Source organism: Ictidomys tridecemlineatus, chromosome 2 (genome assembly GCF_052094955.1).
Source record: "Ictidomys tridecemlineatus isolate mIctTri1 chromosome 2, mIctTri1.hap1, whole genome shotgun sequence".
Lineage (NCBI taxonomy): Eukaryota > Metazoa > Chordata > Mammalia > Rodentia > Sciuridae > Ictidomys > Ictidomys tridecemlineatus.
This window is the reverse complement of record NC_135478.1, coordinates 27,922,836-27,941,099: the sequence shown is the minus strand read 5'-3', so window position 1 is coordinate 27,941,099 and position 18,264 is coordinate 27,922,836. Positions and strand designations below refer to the sequence as shown.

The 18,264-nt window shown below is 33.9% G+C and overlaps 1 protein-coding gene across 50 annotated transcripts in view; it reads right to left on the bottom strand.

The window, feature by feature from the left end:
* The window catches only part of Clasp2 (cytoplasmic linker associated protein 2), a 202,697-nt gene that overhangs the window by 36,664 nt on the left and 147,769 nt on the right, over positions 1-18,264 (bottom strand). For 31 of the 50 annotated variants that reach the window (XM_078038173.1, XM_078038178.1, XM_078038185.1 and 28 more), the window contains 3 exons: positions 10,764-10,927; positions 9,543-9,621; positions 2,754-2,897 (listed from right to left, as the gene is read on the bottom strand). In XM_078038173.1, the coding sequence (XP_077894299.1) occupies positions 2,754-2,897; positions 9,543-9,621; positions 10,764-10,927 (387 nt within the window). Of the gene's footprint in view, positions 1-2,753; positions 2,898-9,359; positions 9,411-9,542; positions 9,622-10,763; positions 10,928-18,264 lie in introns of all 50 variants that reach the window. The other 19 variants (XM_078038189.1, XM_078038168.1, XM_078038181.1 and 16 more) reach the window with 1 other exon arrangement.

Here is an 18,264-nt window from a genome sequence, read left to right as displayed (position 1 = left end):
AGTGTTTCTATGTTTATAGCATCTGAATAAACAACAGTAGGGGAATGGCTAAATTATGTTATATTGAAATCATGAAATATTACACAATAGTTATAGAAGACAATGTAGGTCTATTTATGCAGAAATGAAGATTGGTCTGTTATATACTGCTGAAGGAGAAATACATAAAACAACAGTGATAACACAAGTTCATTTTATTAAAAACAACAAAGCACGTATCGTATGGGAGTATGCTTCAACACAGTAGTTAGTTTTGTCTTAACAAATTCATTATTAAACATACTTCACTCCATCTATAGTTTATTTTGGTTTAGAGATTAACGTTTCATCATCTCTTATAGATAGCTTGATGGTTCCCAAATCATTTACTGAAGAGTACATCCTTTCTACATGATTTTAAGTGGACCAATATTCTACATAAATCTGTGTTTCTTGGACCATTCTTTATGACCCATTGATCTATTTCTGTTCTAACATCACATAATTTAAATTGCTACAGCTTTAGTGTATTTTGATCAAGACGTTTATTTCTGTTACTTTTAAATTTTTTTTGGTCATATGTTTTACTAGATACATTTTACATTTAAAATAAATTTTCAGGTCTTTAGCCAGATGTGGTGGCACACATCTGTAATCCCAGTGACACAGGAGGCTGACTCAGAAGGATCACAAGTTTGAGAACAGCCTTAGCAACTTAGCAAGGCCTTGTCTCAAAAAAAAAAAAACAAAAAGGTCTAGGGATATATATAGCTTAGTGGCAAAGAGTCCCTGGAATCAATCCCCAGTAACAACAGAAAGAAAAAAAAATTCAGGTCTTTAAATCAAAGTAATATACACATAAGAATGTACAGAAACCAATGTTATAGAGAAGGTTTTGTATTTCTCAATTTCTCTTTGCAATGCTTGTTTTAACTATTGGGCATTCATAGGTTTACATACTAATTTCTTATTAGCTTGAGATATACTCTAACATAAGTTCTCACATAGGATATTATTGTTCAATATCCTATGTGAGAACTTATGCTCTTTTTAATACTAGTCCACCCTTCCCATTCTTTTCCCCTTTATATAAAACAGCACAAAACTCTCTTAATTAAAATCGTGCCAATGGTTTCCTCTTCTCTGTGTGTGTGGTACTGGGGATTGAACCCAGGGCCTCACACATGTAGACAAGCACTTTACCAGCTGAGTCACATCCCCAACTCCTAAGATGAGCCAATGGTTTCTATAAGTCGTTTTCTCTTGGTCAACCAAGCTAGAGGTTTGGAAATTTTGTTGATTTCTCCAAAGAACCAACTTTTGGTTTCACTGATATTCTCTAATATTTTCCTATCTTCATTTTGATTAACTTTTTTTAAAATCTTCTATTGGCTTCAGATTTGCTCTGCACCTTTTTCTAGTGCCTTAAGATAGTACATTGAGTTACTAATTTGAGATCTTTCTTCTTTTGTATAAACATCAACAGCTTTAGTTTTCTCTAAGCACTGCTTTAGATGCATCCCATGTTTTGTTAGGTCATGTCTTTATTTCATTATCTCAATGCATTTTCTAATTTCCCTTTTAATTTCTTCTCCGAATTAATGGTTATTTAAGAGTAAGTTGTTTAATATCATTTATTTGAGAGTTTTCCAAGTTTCTTTCTATTATTGATTTTTAATTTTTTTCCACTGTGGTCAGAGAACACACTTTGTGTTATTTCTATTGTTTCAAACTATTGAGGTTTGTTTCATGACCCAGCATGCAGAATTTTACACATATATTTGAAAAAAATGCACTCTCTGTTCTTAGCAGGTGCAGTGTTTATCATTGTTAATGAAGGTCACAAAATTTATACTCTGGATACTCCTCTGCAACAGTGAAGGAAAAGATTCACAAAGAATGATTCACAAGGAAGACGTGTACAGAAGACTTAGGGGAGATTATGTCCAAACTGGTGAAGAGAAGAGGTCTAAGAAGGAGTTCTCCAGAAAATAAATAACCTCTTTTGGAGTAAAAAAAAATATTAGCTATAATTATGTGACAGAGATGGTGAAAATATAAACAAGTATTTCAAAAACATTTTAAAAAGCTCAGGCAAATGAAAACAAGGCAAATTATTAACTCCAAGACAAAGTTTCTATAAGAAAGGAGACAGCAGCAAACCACTTGGCACAAGTGTATGTGCATATCCAAATGTAAATCTTTTCTACTGACTACCAACAATTCAGTCATATAGTAGTTTGAAGATTATGGGGAAGGATATAGGAAAGTTATGTAGGAAAGACAGGGGAAAGCTAAATCCTAACAAAGATAGATCAGTATGTTTATATTTATCAATAGATCAATAAATAATGCCTAAAATGAATAAACCAAGAAACAGCATCTGTTCTTATTTGGAATACATAGGTAAATGCAAGGAGAATAATTTGGAATATTTTGTGCTTGAGGCTGGGAGGATTGTAGCAAGGATAGCTATTTTGGAGTCCAATTTTGAAAATTATGCTCAATTAACTGGACCAAATTTAAGATAATTTAAAAGAATTATTATTTTTTAAAAAAAGACCTTCATAATTCATTGCTAACTGGTAGAATTCTAAACTATTCTTCCTTCACTGGCAATCCAAAACTACTGACTTGCTTTTCCAACTGATCTTTTTCTTGTTTGTGGTGGTAGGTATTGAACCCAGGGCCTTACATATGCTAGTCAAGGGTCTAACACTGAGCTACAACCCCAACTCTCCAATTGATCTTCTAAACCTTATGTGAAAACACACCTTCCGAACATCAGAACTTTTGGGTTCTGTTGTCCAAGTGATGACCCTAGACACTGCCAGGCGAGTTTCACTGGAATTTATAAAATCTCCTGGATCCATTTGTTTGGCCAGAGTTTCTATGTATTTAAGGATGGCAACCTTTACCTGCAGAGATAAGCAGAATGAGAAAGGACGATAAGATGGTCATTGTGAGGCACTAGAGTAAGCTTCAGAAATAATTACATGACTATTTTTGACAAGAAGAAAACAAACAATATAAACAATAAAAGAGATAATATAAACCACGTACCTACTTCAGGTCCAAGTATATGATAAGGTGATGATTTTTGTTTTCATACATATTAAAGCTTTTAGGCCTCAGGTATTTTATTCCCCAAGTATGAAAACTGCAGCAAACTTTCTTAACAAGATAATAAACTTTGTCTTGTATCTACCGTTACAGTTGCAGCTGATTCTTAGCTAGCCCCAGAGGAAGTGAGTCTTATCAACTCGGTCATTTCATTTTGGGGGGAAATTAACCAAAGTATTTGAAAATTAGGAATGGTAAATCCAGTCTATCAAAGCTGCAATAATGGTGGGCAATATAGTTGTTATTGTTTTTTTTTTTTTTTTTTTTTGAGAGGATGGTATCAGACAGGATAAAACTGACAAATGAGATCAGGTTCATCAACTGTTATAACTGCGTTAAATGAAGAGTCTCAAAAATATTAAACAAGTATCACTGGAGAAAAGATAATATTCATTTGTAAAAAGAAAACATATAGGTGTAAAAAGTCTCATTCTTGATATGTGGGTGCATGAAACATAGACGTGTAGTGGGATGAAGACTATATTAAGGTGATAAAAAGGTTTGAGAATCACTGTTTTGTCATGTATTCCAACATTCTAGGATTTCCTTTTGTTTTAAAATATTTTTTTAGTTGTAGTTGGACACAATACCTTTATTTCACTTATTTATTTTTATGTGGTACTGAGGATCGAACCCAGGGTCTTGCAGGTGCGAGGCGAGAACTCTACCGATGAGTCACAACTCTAGCCCCTAGGATTTCTTAATAGTTTTCTCAGACTTTACCTGTTTATACTTAATTTTTTAAAAAAAACTAATTTATTCTTTTTGTATATGTGGTGCTAGGTATTGAACCCAAGACCTTATGCATGTCAGGCAAGTACTCTACCAGTGAGCTACAACCCCAGCCCAATTTATTCTTTCAACTGACAAACAACAATTGGATATATTTAGGGTATATGATATGATATTTTGAAGTAAGTATACATTGTAGAATGGTTAAATTGAGCTAATAACATTTGTATTACTTCATATACTCATTTTTTTGTGGGTAGAACACTTAAAATCTATTCTCAATTACCTTTAAAATGTTTTTATTGTATATATTTAAGGTATACAAGATGATGCTTTGATACACATATACATAGTGAAATGATTTCTACAGTCAAGCAATGAACAAATCCCTCATCTTACAGGGTTACCCACTTGGTGTACATGTGGCAAGAACACCTGAAATCAACTCTTTCAGCAAAAATCTCTTTAATTATAGTCCTCATATTGTAAATTAGATATCTAAACTTATTCATCCTACATTATGCACAACTTGATATTCTTTCATCTGTATCTTCCCATACCCCCTCACTTTGTTAGTATTTTCCAGCGTGTACAATGTTATTTATCATTTATCACTACATTATACCAGTGGCCTCTTTAGAAATAGCATGTGATATAGTAGTGTATAATCCTTGGATTCAGCAGATGCTAAACACATAGTAAAGGCTGATTTACTGACTCAGGAAAAGTAAAGTTTAAATGCACGATAAAAACAACTTGAGCCAGGCACCAGTAATCCCAGCTGCTCAGGAGGCTGAGGAAGAGGATTGCAAGTTCAGGGCCACCCTGGCAATGTAGTGAGACACTGTCTCTAAAACAAAAATAAGCCGTGCCCACCTGTAATCCCAGTGACTTGGGAGACTGAGGCAGGAGGATCACAAGTTCAAGGCCAGCCTCAGCAATTCAGCAAGACCCTGTCTCAAAATAAAAAGTAAAAGAACTAGGGATGTAGCTCAGTGGTAAAGTGCCCCTGGGTTCAATCCCCAGTAGCAAAAATAAATAAATAAATAAATAAATAAATAAAAGAAATACAAAATCCCAAACCCTAGCAAGTTGAGATACTGCCCAGGTTAATGTAATTAGTCTCTCTATGTTCTTTCTTCCCTTATGGATTTAAATGTCATTTTTATCACTCAGGCCAAGTATCTATGGGAAATCTCTCTGGGTAGTGTTATGCCAAATTAACAGATAGGAAGGAAAATTTGAAATAAAGTTCTGCCTCTTTTACATTTTCCCCTTCCTGCTTCTAGTACCAAAAAAAGGGGGATATCAAATTATGTTCTTCTTTCATAAGAAATAAATATTCAGATTTATAATTTTACACAGCTTACAAAAATAAAAATAGCAAATGGGAATACATTAAACTAAAAAGATTCTTTTATGCAGCAAACAAACAACAGAGCAAAGGGACAACCTATAGAATGGAAGAATATCTTGTAAAGCACACATCCGATAAGGAATGAACATCCAAATATGTAAAGAAATCAACCTAAACAAACAAACCAAAAAACCCTAAATAACCTGATTAAAAAATTGCCAAAGAACCTGAATAGACATTGCTCCAAGGAAAATACCCAAATGTACAATATAAAAATGAAAATGCTCAACATCAATAATCATCATGTAAATACAAATTAAAACCATAATGAGAGATCACTTACTTCACTAAATGGCTACTATACAAAAGACAGAAGGTTGCTGGTGAAGATGTAGAAAAAAGGAACCATTTGCACACCACTGGTGTGAATGTAAATTAGTACAGTCATTGTGGAAAACAGTATGAAGATTCTCCAAAAAACTAAAATAGAATACCATAAGATCCAGTAGTCCCAGTAGGGAGTAACTATTTCAAAGACAATGAAAATTAGTATGTTGAACAACTATCTGTACCCCCATGTACTATGGCAACATTATTCATAATAGCCAAGATATAAATCAATTTAAGTGTCCATCAATGGTTGAATATGGTATATATACACAATGAAATACTATTTAGCTTTAAAAAAAGGAAACCCTGGGTGGGGGCTGTAGCTCAGTGGTACAGCACTTGCCTAGCATGTGTGAGGCCCTGGGTTTGATCCTTAGCACAGCAAATAAATAAATAAATAAATAAATAGATTGGAAAACCCTGTCATTTGTGACAACATGGATGAACCTGTAGGACAATATATTATGTGAAACAGGCCACGTAAAGAAAGACAACTATTAAATGATCTCACTTATATGTGGAGCATGATGAAGTCAAACTCAGAAACCCAGAGTAAAGTGGTAGTTACCTGGGGCTGGGGGATTAGGGAAAGACTGGTTGAAGGACATAAAATTTCAGTTAGAAAAGAATAATAATTTCAAGAGGACTATGGACATCACAGTATCTACAGTTAATAACAATATACTTGTTTTTTTTTTTTTTTTGCAGTACTAGGAAATTAACCCAGTGTTACTCTATCACTGAAATATGTTCCCAGTACTTTTATTTTTTATTTTGAGACAGGGTCTTGATAAGTTGCCCAGGCTAGCTTCTAGCTTGCGATCTTTCTGCCTCAAGCTTCTGAATAGCTGGATGTGCATCACATGCTTGGTCACCATGTACATATTAAATATTTGAAACTGCTGAGATTGGATTTTAAGTTTTCTCACCAAACACACACACACACACACACACACACACACACACACAAAAGGTATGTGAGGTAATGCAAAAGTAATTTGACTCAGTCATTCCATAATTTCTCTCTCTCTCCACACACATACACATACACACACACACCAAAACATGTTGTATACTCTAAATATATACAAATTTTTACTTATTATTTAAAAAGTGAATTATAACTTTTAATATAAGATGTGGTTAGTTTTGTAGTAGCAGGCCTACCTAAATTATAGGATAGCACATAATATTCTGGATTCTTGAAGCCATGTACCTTCTATCAGTGTGAATAGCTGAAAGATGACTATGTTAAATCAATAAATGAACAATGTATTCTTTTTAAGTTACCAACACTAATAACTGTATATATTCCTGAGCATAGTAGTAGATGTTGGTATTCCTAGCTACTTAGGACACTGAGACAAATTCAAGGTGAACCTGGACAATTTAGTGAGACTCAGAATCAAAATAAAATAAAAAGGGCTAGATGTGGTGATGCATGCAGATGTGGTGATGCATGCCTATAATTCCAGTGACTCAGGAGGGTGAGGCAGGAGGATTACAACTTTGAGGCCAGTCTGGGCAACTTCTCAAGACTCTACCTCAAAATAAAAAATAAAAAGGGCTGGGAATGTAGCTCAGTGGTACAGCATATGACTAGCATACACAAGACCCTGAGTTCAATTCCCAGTAGATTAGGGGGAAAAAAAAGCAAGCATTTATTTGCCCTCTGTGACATTCAGCTGGTGCAGTGTCTTGACAATTTATAGAGACATGCAAAATTTTAAAAACGTGTCTCAGAATAGGCATATTTAATAATAGGTAAAATAATCAAACACATATAATAATTTGAATGTTTTTAGTAGGGTATTTTATGAGGTTACATACAGTCTATAATTTCAATTATGCAAATATATACTCTTTCAAAGAAGGAAAAACAATTCGATTGCTAAGTGTGTGTAATTTTTCAATGTTTGTGAAAGCCAGAATTCAGCAAAATTACATTTATTTAAAAACATTAGTAATTCAAATTAAAATTCCTGATTTTATACTGTTATTTCCCTCACTGCTTCCTATTTGATGTCTGATCACATGATAATACATGAGAGATATCACATTTTATGTAAACATCCTTTTTTTTTAATCTGAAAGATCATTTTTCAATAAAGATATTTTCCCTTGGTCTTTTTGCTAGATCTAGAACAAGTTATCTGTGTTTTTCCATAGCCTGTTAAGATTTTAAAACTTAACCCTGTCACCCACCTGAAAGTTGTTTATATTTTTGCATAAAAACATAACTTCTTCCTGCTATCCTAAAATATCTACTTAAGAGTTGAAGAGTGATTCCCCTTATGGCTTTGCTACTGAAACTATACTTCTATGTATATTTATAAATAATTTAGGCTTTTAAAGAAACAGTCTGTGGTGCCAGTCTCCAGTACAATGTTTTCCAAAAGGAAAGCCCATTTTAATTTGTCTGTTTCCCATTTCACTATCCCTTTAATTGTTTTCTTCAGCAACTTTATACTCTACCTCAAGTCATCTCTTACCCTTATTTCTTAAGCTGGTGATCTTCTTTTGCATTGGCCCATGAAACATCTCTATATACATTTTCTTTTTTTAATATTTATTTTTTAGTTTTTGGTGGACACAACATCTTTATTTTTTATTTGTATGTGGTGCTGAGGATCGAACCCAGCATCCTGCGCATGCTAGGTGAGCACGCTACCACTTGAGCCACATCCCCAGCCCCTCTATATACATTTTCAACAGTACTGGAATATCTACCACAGGTAGATGTAATTTACAGGTTATCGTGTATTATAGAAAACAGTGATCTAATTATAAGTTTTATATTCCCAGGAACACTGAGCACAATGCCTTGGATATGAGTTCAAAAAACATTTCTTACTAATATCAAGTAAACTGTTTTTCTGCAGGTCACTTTTAAATAGATGGAATCCCTTTCATGAAGTAGTTTTGAGAAAACAACATTATGTTGAATATATATCCACCCTGGTAAGAAACATAATTGTGATTTTCAGACACAACTGCATTCAGAAACATAGGGGAAAAACCAATCCTGGGCAGAAATGCTCATGGAAATATACTTCGTGCAGAATAGAGCAGAAGATAAAAGACTTATGTAAGCATATATGCTTGTTATTTCCCTGACTTTAATCTCATTTGATACAGCTCACTAAAAAAAAATCTTTGGCAAAGTATTCAGGAGGATCTTCTTTAATATTACATCACTTTTTCTTTTATATTAAATTGCATCATTTAAAATTACAAATTAGAATCCACCTACTTTTCACATAAATTAACTGGAAAATGTGTGCAAATAAAAACTGAGAAAGTTAATCTTAATTACAAATTTGGTGCACGTCAGAAACATCACATTGCAAAAACAGTTACTATTTTGGTTAAGGAAAATGGTACTGATATTAAGATTTGTTTGTTTACTAAAATATATACTTAGGCAAAACTAGTATTTTGTCCAAAATGCCATTAAAGCTCCTAAGATTACAAATAAGAAAAAAAAGTATTGGGAAATCACAAACATAAAATTAGATAAGATTTTATAAAGCAAGTTTGCAGTACCAGCTTAGTGTTAGATGGCCATATTGTGATGCCTTCTAAATGTATATCCCCAGTAAGCGTTCTCCAAAGGAGGAAGGACATTTGAGAAACATTTGAAATCAAATATGTGCATGCGTAAAAGGCTTACAAAGGTTAGTACTTGAATATAGATGCATACAAACATTATCTGAAACACTGCAGAGAGTTAAGAAAAGAAATAATGCAGATTAAAACAAAAACAAAAACAAAAAACCTTGGAGCTCCAAAAAGAGTGAAGATGGTCCCGAAGTGCTGGCTTGACTGTCTGTAAGTTCATAAAAACAAAACCCACTGATTGAACTGTTTCTCATGTGACAGAAATACAAATACTGACATAACTTTATCAATAAAATACTTCAATTTTTTACAATGTTTGCAAAAAACCTCAGTTTTTTACCTTCAGGCTTGGTGTCTGAGTCTGATCAACTGTAAATCTCATTAGAATATTAAACTGGAGATCATTTGGAAAAGATTCTCTGAAATAAGAACAAAGCAAACAAAAAAATTAAGTCAACAAGTATGCATTTAACAAATTTCATGCAAAAAAACTGCCTAATGCCAAAACATAATGTCATATGAAGTAGTATATATCTGTAGTACAGTCTACAATAAAAGCATTCCCAGAAGAACAAAACATTTGAATTTATGACCAGTACTGGGTTAAGAAGCAATAATAGATTTAACAAGAAAAATGTACTCAATAGAAAGTTCAATAGTTTCAGACAATTCCCCTACACCTAAAATCTAAATTCCAGTTTCATTTCAACTCAGAAAACGGACATTTTGAAACAGTCACTTCAACAATATACATAGGAAAGTAGAAACATATCAATGGTTCAAAATCTTCTGAAAAGAGATTCTGAATATTTAAATGTATACTATGTTTTATTAACACTTAGGAAATACTTTCATATTTACATTAGATAAAATTAATTTTCAACCCTACTTTGCAGATATATCTTCAGTTGATCTTTAGTCAAAACGCCATGATGCAACTACAGATATCTTTTTTTGGGTGGGGGGTTGGGTGGGGGTGGTACTAGAGACTTAACCCAGGGGCGCCTAACCACTGAGTCACATCTCTAGCCCTTTTTTATTTTTTATTTTGAGACAGGGTCTCATTAAGTTGCTTAGGTCCTTGCTTAGTTGCTGACACTGGCCTCAAACTTGTGATCTTCCCGTCTCAGCCTCCTCAACTGCTGGGAATACAGACAGTGTCACCATGTCCAGCTTTTTCTTCTTTATTTGAGATGGGATCTCACTATGTTGCTCAGGCTGGTCTTGAACTCCTGGGCTCAAATAATCCTTCTGCCTCAGCATTCTCAGTTGCTGGGACTACAGGTGCATATAATATGCCTAGTTCTATATTAATCCTAATTAAGATAAAATACAATCTTGAATTACTTGAACCAATAAATTTTTTACAAAATAAATAAAAGGTTTGATCTAAGAAACAATGTTGTATTAAATATACCATGTGATTGGTGAAAATTAACAAATTTCAGAGGTGTTTCTACAGAATAAATTATTTGAAAGATCTCAGAAATTAAATTTTAGCATAAAGATTAAATATTACTTATTATTAGGTAAACTTGAAATACATGCAAAAAAATATTACCTTGTAACATCTAGGGCTTTCTGAACTTTTGCCTGAACAGACCCAAGCAAATCAGCACCCATTTTTTTAAGTAGTTGTGTCAGCAGTACAAATAACCAATCTTGAAGATCATCTTTGTGGACTTGTATAAAATCTACTAGAGTCTCCAAAAACATGCTGAATACCTATAATAGATAAAGGGGAGAGGTGGGAAGAAAAACGAGGAAATATTGATCTCTATGCTCAGTTCAAAACTGAAAATAGAAGGGAATACAGGAATCAGAGGCACAGCGATTGGCAGCCAAGCGGAAAAACAATCTCTCTTGCTTTTCATTGGACTCTGTGATACAAGAGTACATTTGAATCGTTATCCAACTTCTGCAGAAGTTCAACAATTAGCTATTCCATGCAGCATCACTTGGTAAAGAAATTTTGGCCATAATGGCTGGCACACCTAACGTAATCAATGATGCCACAGCTTAAGCTATTTAAACTAAAAATCTATTTTATACAAAATATAGGGGAAGGATCTATAGTCTCACTAACTCTCAGCTTTTTGCAAGCGTGGCATTGAGTAAATTAGAGAATGACTATACTAATAGCTATCTAAGGTATAAAATTTACGTAACATAATGAACTAATTAGAGAATCCTCAGATTTCTCAAAATGACAATTGTCACAAACTTTCTGGCATGAAATCTATTATTTACTAAAACTGCCCCAAAAGTAATTTTAAATGACCTGTGATAAATAAAACTGTACCTAAAGTCAAATAAATTCAAGATAAAAGCCTACATCTAAATTTTAGTGGATTTTTTAAAAGGTCCTAGATGGCATGCCATCAGTCTTCATTTATGCTGTGTGTGGTGGGGAGGGCTTTATAAGTGGTTCTAACATTAATCTATCTGTTTAAAGTGAAAAAGTTTTAAGGTGCAGAGAAACTACTATCAATACATGATGTATCGCACTGAAGTACGTATGAAAAGCAATGCATCACAAGGTTTTATCTGTTTACAAGAAATCCAATATCATACTAAAAAATTATTTCAAGGTAAAGAGGAAAACACTGTTAAGATTCTCAGTCATGATGACTTGAGACAAATTATAATCAAAACAGATGATTAAAACTATGGTTTTTAAAATACTCAATATCCAAAGTAACTATACTAATTTGAGAATTAAGAGTTTGAAGGATTTTCTCTATTAGAAGTATAAGCTTTAACATTTGAATCTTAGTATTCAGGAATTTTGTGAAATGTTTGGTAGCTTGAAAGCAGCTGCTTTCAAATAGGAGTCATCTACACTTCAGACACTGGCAAACACTGCAAATCAAGGTTTCTTCCTCCCCGCCAAAGCTAGTTTACCAATATGCAACTGTTTTTTATTCAGTGGATTACTTTTACTCTTGTTTAAATTCTTCCCTATTTTCTTAAGGATTCCAACCTGAAACTTTTCCATATGAAAATCCATTTAGAAAGTCATAAGATAGAAAATGCCCAAGTCGACTCTCCCATTTTATGTACAAGGAAAGAGAGAACAAGAAAATGTGAGTTACCCAGTTTCACATCTAGTCAATGGGTCAAGACTTAGCTGGGTCACTTGGTTTTCAGTTGTATTTTATCTACTCTATTAATTAAACTCTAGTGGCTTTTCCCTCAATTTGATTTCCTCTAACCCTAATGTTCTAATAATCATTTCTCCAAGGAAGAGTCAATTTTATTCCCTTATAAGTCTAATTTTTCAGTTCCATATTTTTGCTCTCTAACGTGTGCTCTCCTCTACGATATTTACTCTTTCATTTTTTACCTAGATCCTTTACTGCCACATGCAGAAGACAACATTCCAGGAGCTTCTCTTTCAGCTTCCACCCTAATGCTCCCACTACTTATCTTCTAATTGTGGTATGCAATAGCTTTCTCCTAGGTAAAGTATGGTTGGCCATTCTGTAGCTTGACATTTCTTGCCTCTTAGTATTTCCCTTCTTTTTCTTTTTGCAGGCATTGTCCTTTTGCATCCTAAATGTCTTCATTCTGACTTATTCTTCATCCCAAGTGTGACCTCCTTGACTGGGCCTCTCTAATTCTATGAGGCTCCAGGTCTCTAGAACTGCTCTCTTTTGGTCTTCCCCAAATCTGTTTATCATAGCAATGTTGTAGGCATCAAGCACTTCTGATTTTATGTCTGGATTATTGCAGTAGCCTAACTGTAGCTTTCATATTTTCTATATATCAAGGGTCATCAAATCATTTCTGTAACAGGCCACATAGTACATATTTGAGGCTTTACAAGCCACAGGGTCTTGCAACTACTCAACTCCATTGTAGCACAGCCACAGTTGTGTTCCAATAGAACTTTCAAAAGTAGGCAGCAGGACAGGTTGGCCTGCAGGCTGTGTTTTTCAATGCATGCTTCTTTCTTACCATCAGATTATGACAGTTTGTAATAGAAACAAAATTCTTAAACGTCTCCCATTGTCTATAGGATAATATCTCAAACCCTTATATAAAATTGTCTACAAGATAATGTCTCAAAACCTTATATAAAGTTCTAACTCTCTAAACTGGACTATCCAGTAAAATAAGACCCTTTATTCCTCCACTTTCATTCACATCTCACATGACTCAATTTTCTCTTATTCCTGCTCATACCTCCAGCTTGCTTACATATAGTTATGTGATTCCCCACTCAAGCTCCAGCCAAGAAGCTTCTTAGGCTACTTTAGATAAGAGCCACTGATCCTTCCTACTTGGAATTCATAGTGGGATTAGCTATTTTTGGTGCTATTTAACTTTTTCTCTATATTATCATCCCATCTGGAATATATATTATTATAGAATAAAGACTATAGTTTTATACAGTCCTATATCATCAATGGAACCAAGTCCAAAGTTACCTAAAAAGTTTTCAATGAAAATAAGTATTTTCTCTTGGGCAAAATTTACCCTGTAATTAGTAGTAAACACCTGTTCCTCCTAGAATCAAGACTTTCCATTCATTCTAGTGAAGATTAACTTGTTTTTCTTTCCTATAAACTTTCTGGCACTACCCACTCTCTTCATTGGACTCATGCTAGCCATTCCTGGAAGGCTCTTTCTTCTCATGCTGACATAGCCAAGGTTTATGTTTCCATCAAGATGACTTCTCTAAGTGTCTGAATAGAAATTTCTTTTGGTTAGATATAACGTGAGTAGCCCAATAAAAATGTAGACATGGTATTTATAGCACTCTATATATAAAATTTTACCATAACTTTTCAAAAATATTTATATCCTATAACAGTACTTAATAAATGATCATATATACACATACATATGCACATATATCCATATGCATAATATATTGGAAATTATACACAAATTTTTTTCTTCGATTTCCCTAACACAAAGAGTTTCTCTCAGGTGTTGATATTCTTCCATATCCTTGCCTAGAATTAAAGGAGAAAATGGATAAGCTAATATAAGAGTAGGAATAAAAATTTCAAAAGAGAAAGCTGAGAATCAATGCTCCATAAATTGCTGTTTGCTTTTATGCAACGACATTAACAGACTATTATGAAGTACATATGGGGACTCAGGGCCCAATTTTTTTTTTAAATAATTATGAAAGTGGGGAATTATTTTTAAACCTTCAATGGAATCAATTTATAATCCTACATATCTCACATCTGTAATTTGTTCAGAAAGAATTAAATATCTGAGCTATTACAATTGAGGCAGTATTTTTCCTAAACTCACTTATATCTTAGGTGTGCCAGTCAAAAAAAGAACAGAAGAACATGATCAAATTAGATTAATTAGTAGATTAAAAAAGCACATCTCCAAACAGAATGACAGTTTGCATATAGCATTTCGTGGATTGCAAAGGGTCCAACACTGCATGAACTCTTTGGGAGAGAAAACAGAGAAAAAGGGTTAATTTCACAGTCATGCAGTAAAGTTAGGTTTCCAACAAATATTGAACCAACTTACTCTCTATTGAGAGTTCCAACACAGGGGACAGCATGCAAAAAGAAAAAAAGAAAAAAAAGAAAAACACACAAATTAGTCGCCATCAATGCAAAGTTCCTGTATGGAAGAAAAACACTTAGAAAATAAAAATGACAAATGTTTTTCAAAGTTTTATGATAAACTCAAAATAGTTTTGAAAACAAAGAGTTAAATGAATTACATGGGAGAAGAACATGATTTTCCTGTGTTTCTCTTTAACCTCCTGGCAAAGGAAATTAAAAAAAAAAGAGACAAAAGCTTTTCTTTTGTACATCGTACTATCCTTGAGGTTCAACAACTGGGAAAGAACCCAAGAATCACAAAACTCATTCCCAATTCTGAAAAGTGTCAGAATTGGGATGAGTTTTCGTTTCTTATTCCCTTTTCCCCCAGAAGAAGTATTTTCATAAATTAAATAATTTAATTATTATTTAATTTATGAAAGGACCTGGAACAATTACTATTCTTTGGAGGTTTAAAAAAAGTAACTGTTTATACTATCAATTTTTTAATTCTTCAGGTAAGATGTGTGACAGTCTCCTGCTCCAAGGACTATGAGAGCAGATGTAGCTGCTTAAAATATTTATCAAAAGACCAAATGTCACTTTCTACATAAGGTACTCAACTGTGCCCCAAGTTAGTAGTAAAATTAAATTTCCTAGCAACCCAAGACTCAAAGGCATGATTCCAGAGGCAGAATCACAAAGACCATAAAAATCTAATTCATACTTTGGTGAAAGTGGCTCTTTTTGAAGAGCTACTTCAGTCAAATGCAAAAACCATATAGGATAACTTTTAGTATCTGACAATGCTTACACTTAAGGGGGAACAAAATGTGTCCAGAGCAGTCAAAATAAAAATCTGCTCTGAATACCTTAATTTTTAAAACTACTATACTGGTATATTCTAAGGGCTTTATATGTATTAACTCATTTAATCATCACCACAACATTATGAGGCATATATTACTATATATTCTGTTTTACAGATTAAGGAACCAAGGCACACACTGCTAATAAGTCCTAGAGACAGAATATGAACCCAAGCCATCTTGCTCCATATTCATACTTGTTATGTGTTGCACTGCCTCTCTTATAAAAACACTAAGAGGCTTTAAATAACATAATTTGCTACTTTGTGGTCTGTTACTATCCTACATATTTCATTGGTTAGATTACTTATCTTCTTATCTTCAGGCCCTCTTTATCTGCAGGTTCTGCATCAGTGGATTCAACTAACCATGGACTGAAAATACTTGGTGAAAGAGGAAGCCTGCAACTCCCCAGAACCTGCTAACATAAAGAGTGAAATGCCATTTTTTTTTCTTTTCCCCATGGTACATCAAGACTGAAGCCTTTTAATGTACATGGGGAAGTCCACTCATGGTATATGGGCTGGGTTGAAAGTGAAGAGGGAATACAAACCAAAATGATAAGCTTTGGCTATTTCTTTAAGGATTTTTAAGATAGAAGAGATTTATTTTTTAGAAAGGTTACTAGGGTACGCAGTATGGAGGATAATTTAGGGATGAAAGTGGGAGAGGTGGTGCAAATGGCAAAAGATGAGCATGCCCTGATTAGCAGTGAGAGTGGAGAGATATTCAGAGATGAATCAACAGGATCCAGTGAAAGTTCTAGAATAATGATCAATTCCTCACTTGAGTAATGGTGGCATCATATAATCAGATAAAGCAATGCAGGAGGAAGAGTATTGAGGCTGAAGATATAGTTGGTCCTCTGTGTTTGTGGATTCAGCATCCAAGGATTCAACAAACAATGGATTGAAAAATATTTGGAAAAAAACTGCTTCTGTACCCAACACGTACAGACATTTTTTTCTTGTCATTCCATAAATAATAAAGTATAACAACTATTTACCACATTGAATTGTAATCTGGGGATGTGAAATATAATGGGAGGACTGTATAGGTCATATACAAATACAATTCCATTTTATATCAATGCCTTGAGCATATGTGAATTTTGGTATTCAAGGGGGTGGTGTGGGTGTGGAGTTGGTCCTGGAACCAATATTATAAAGAAACTGAGGGATAAATGAAGCCAATAGATATGTAATTAAATAAGTATAGGAGAAAAAACATGGACTGGAAATATATTACACATCTGGAAGCTATTATGAAAGCAGGTAACAGAAGCTTCATATAAGGCAGAGAATGAAAGAAGAGGGCAAAATTCTCCATGACACAAACATCACAGGACAAAAAGGAGAAAGACTTCCTTCCATCTCAAAAGGAGGAAAGGTAGAAAGAATGGGCTGATGGTGAAGCTTGTTGGCTGGAGGCAAGAAATGGGAGTTTTGGCTAGATGGCTCTATTTTCTTGGTAAGTTAGGAGGCAGGATACATGCTGGGGCATGAGATGTGTGAGGAGGTAAAGAGAGCTAAGAATTTTAGGAGAGAAAGTATCTGTCAGTCTACATGAAGGACAGAGGAAAAAACTGAGATGTATAAGATTATCAGGCAATCATAGATCTGATATGAAGATTGCAGGAAAAGGCAGGGAGGTGTGCTTTCACTTAACCGGGCCTGTATACCATTTCCCTTCAGTAGTCCTGATTTTCAGCAAGGGACATGTGCTGCAAGAGCACAGGTTCCTGAATATATTTTTCTATTTTAGTGTCAATGACAATGAGTAAATCATATAGAACAGGGGCCGGCAAATTATGGACTTCAAGATAAGAATGATTTTTATAATTTTAAATGGCTTAAAATACAAGACCATTTAGTGACACATGAAAATTATATGAACACTCAAGTTTCAATGTTCATAAGTAAAGTTTTATGGCAATCTAGTTATATTCATCTGTTTACACACTATCATAAATACCTTCATGCTAAAAAGGCAGACTTAAATAACTGTGGAACAGAGGCTATAATGGCCTGAAAAGTCACAGACATTTACAGAAATTAACATCTGAAACCTAATAAGAATCAACAATGTATTTTGAAAGAAAAGAGTTTTTTGTTTTGTTTTTTTAAGTTTCTAGATCCTGAAAGATCAAATTGGTAGTACTTTATTGGCAGAGTTAATGATGAACAATCATCAAAGAAAAGCTAAACAAAACCAAAAATTTTTCCATTACATTTCTTCATTGAACGGAATAAAAAAAACCCAACCCCTGGGCTGGGATTGTGGCTCAGTGGCAGAGCACTATTGTGGCTCAGTGGCAGAGCTCACATGTATGAGGAGGCACTGGGTTTGATCCTCACACCATGTAAAAACAAATAAATAAAATAAAGGTACTATGTCCATCAAAATTTTAAAATATTGAAAAAAAAAAAACAACCCCCCCCACAAAAATCCAACCCCAAATAAACATACAAACAAAACCAGATGGGTCAGTCAATAAGAGAAACTTCTTCTTCTTTTTTTTTTTTTTTTAAAAGATCAAATGGGAAAGCTAAGTTTGTTTCTCTTTATCGCTGCACAGGCACTGGCATCCAACTAACTTGCATTATTACCATTAAAAAATGGTCAAAAATTATGACCAAGAAATAAATTCAGCCTTGGTCTTATA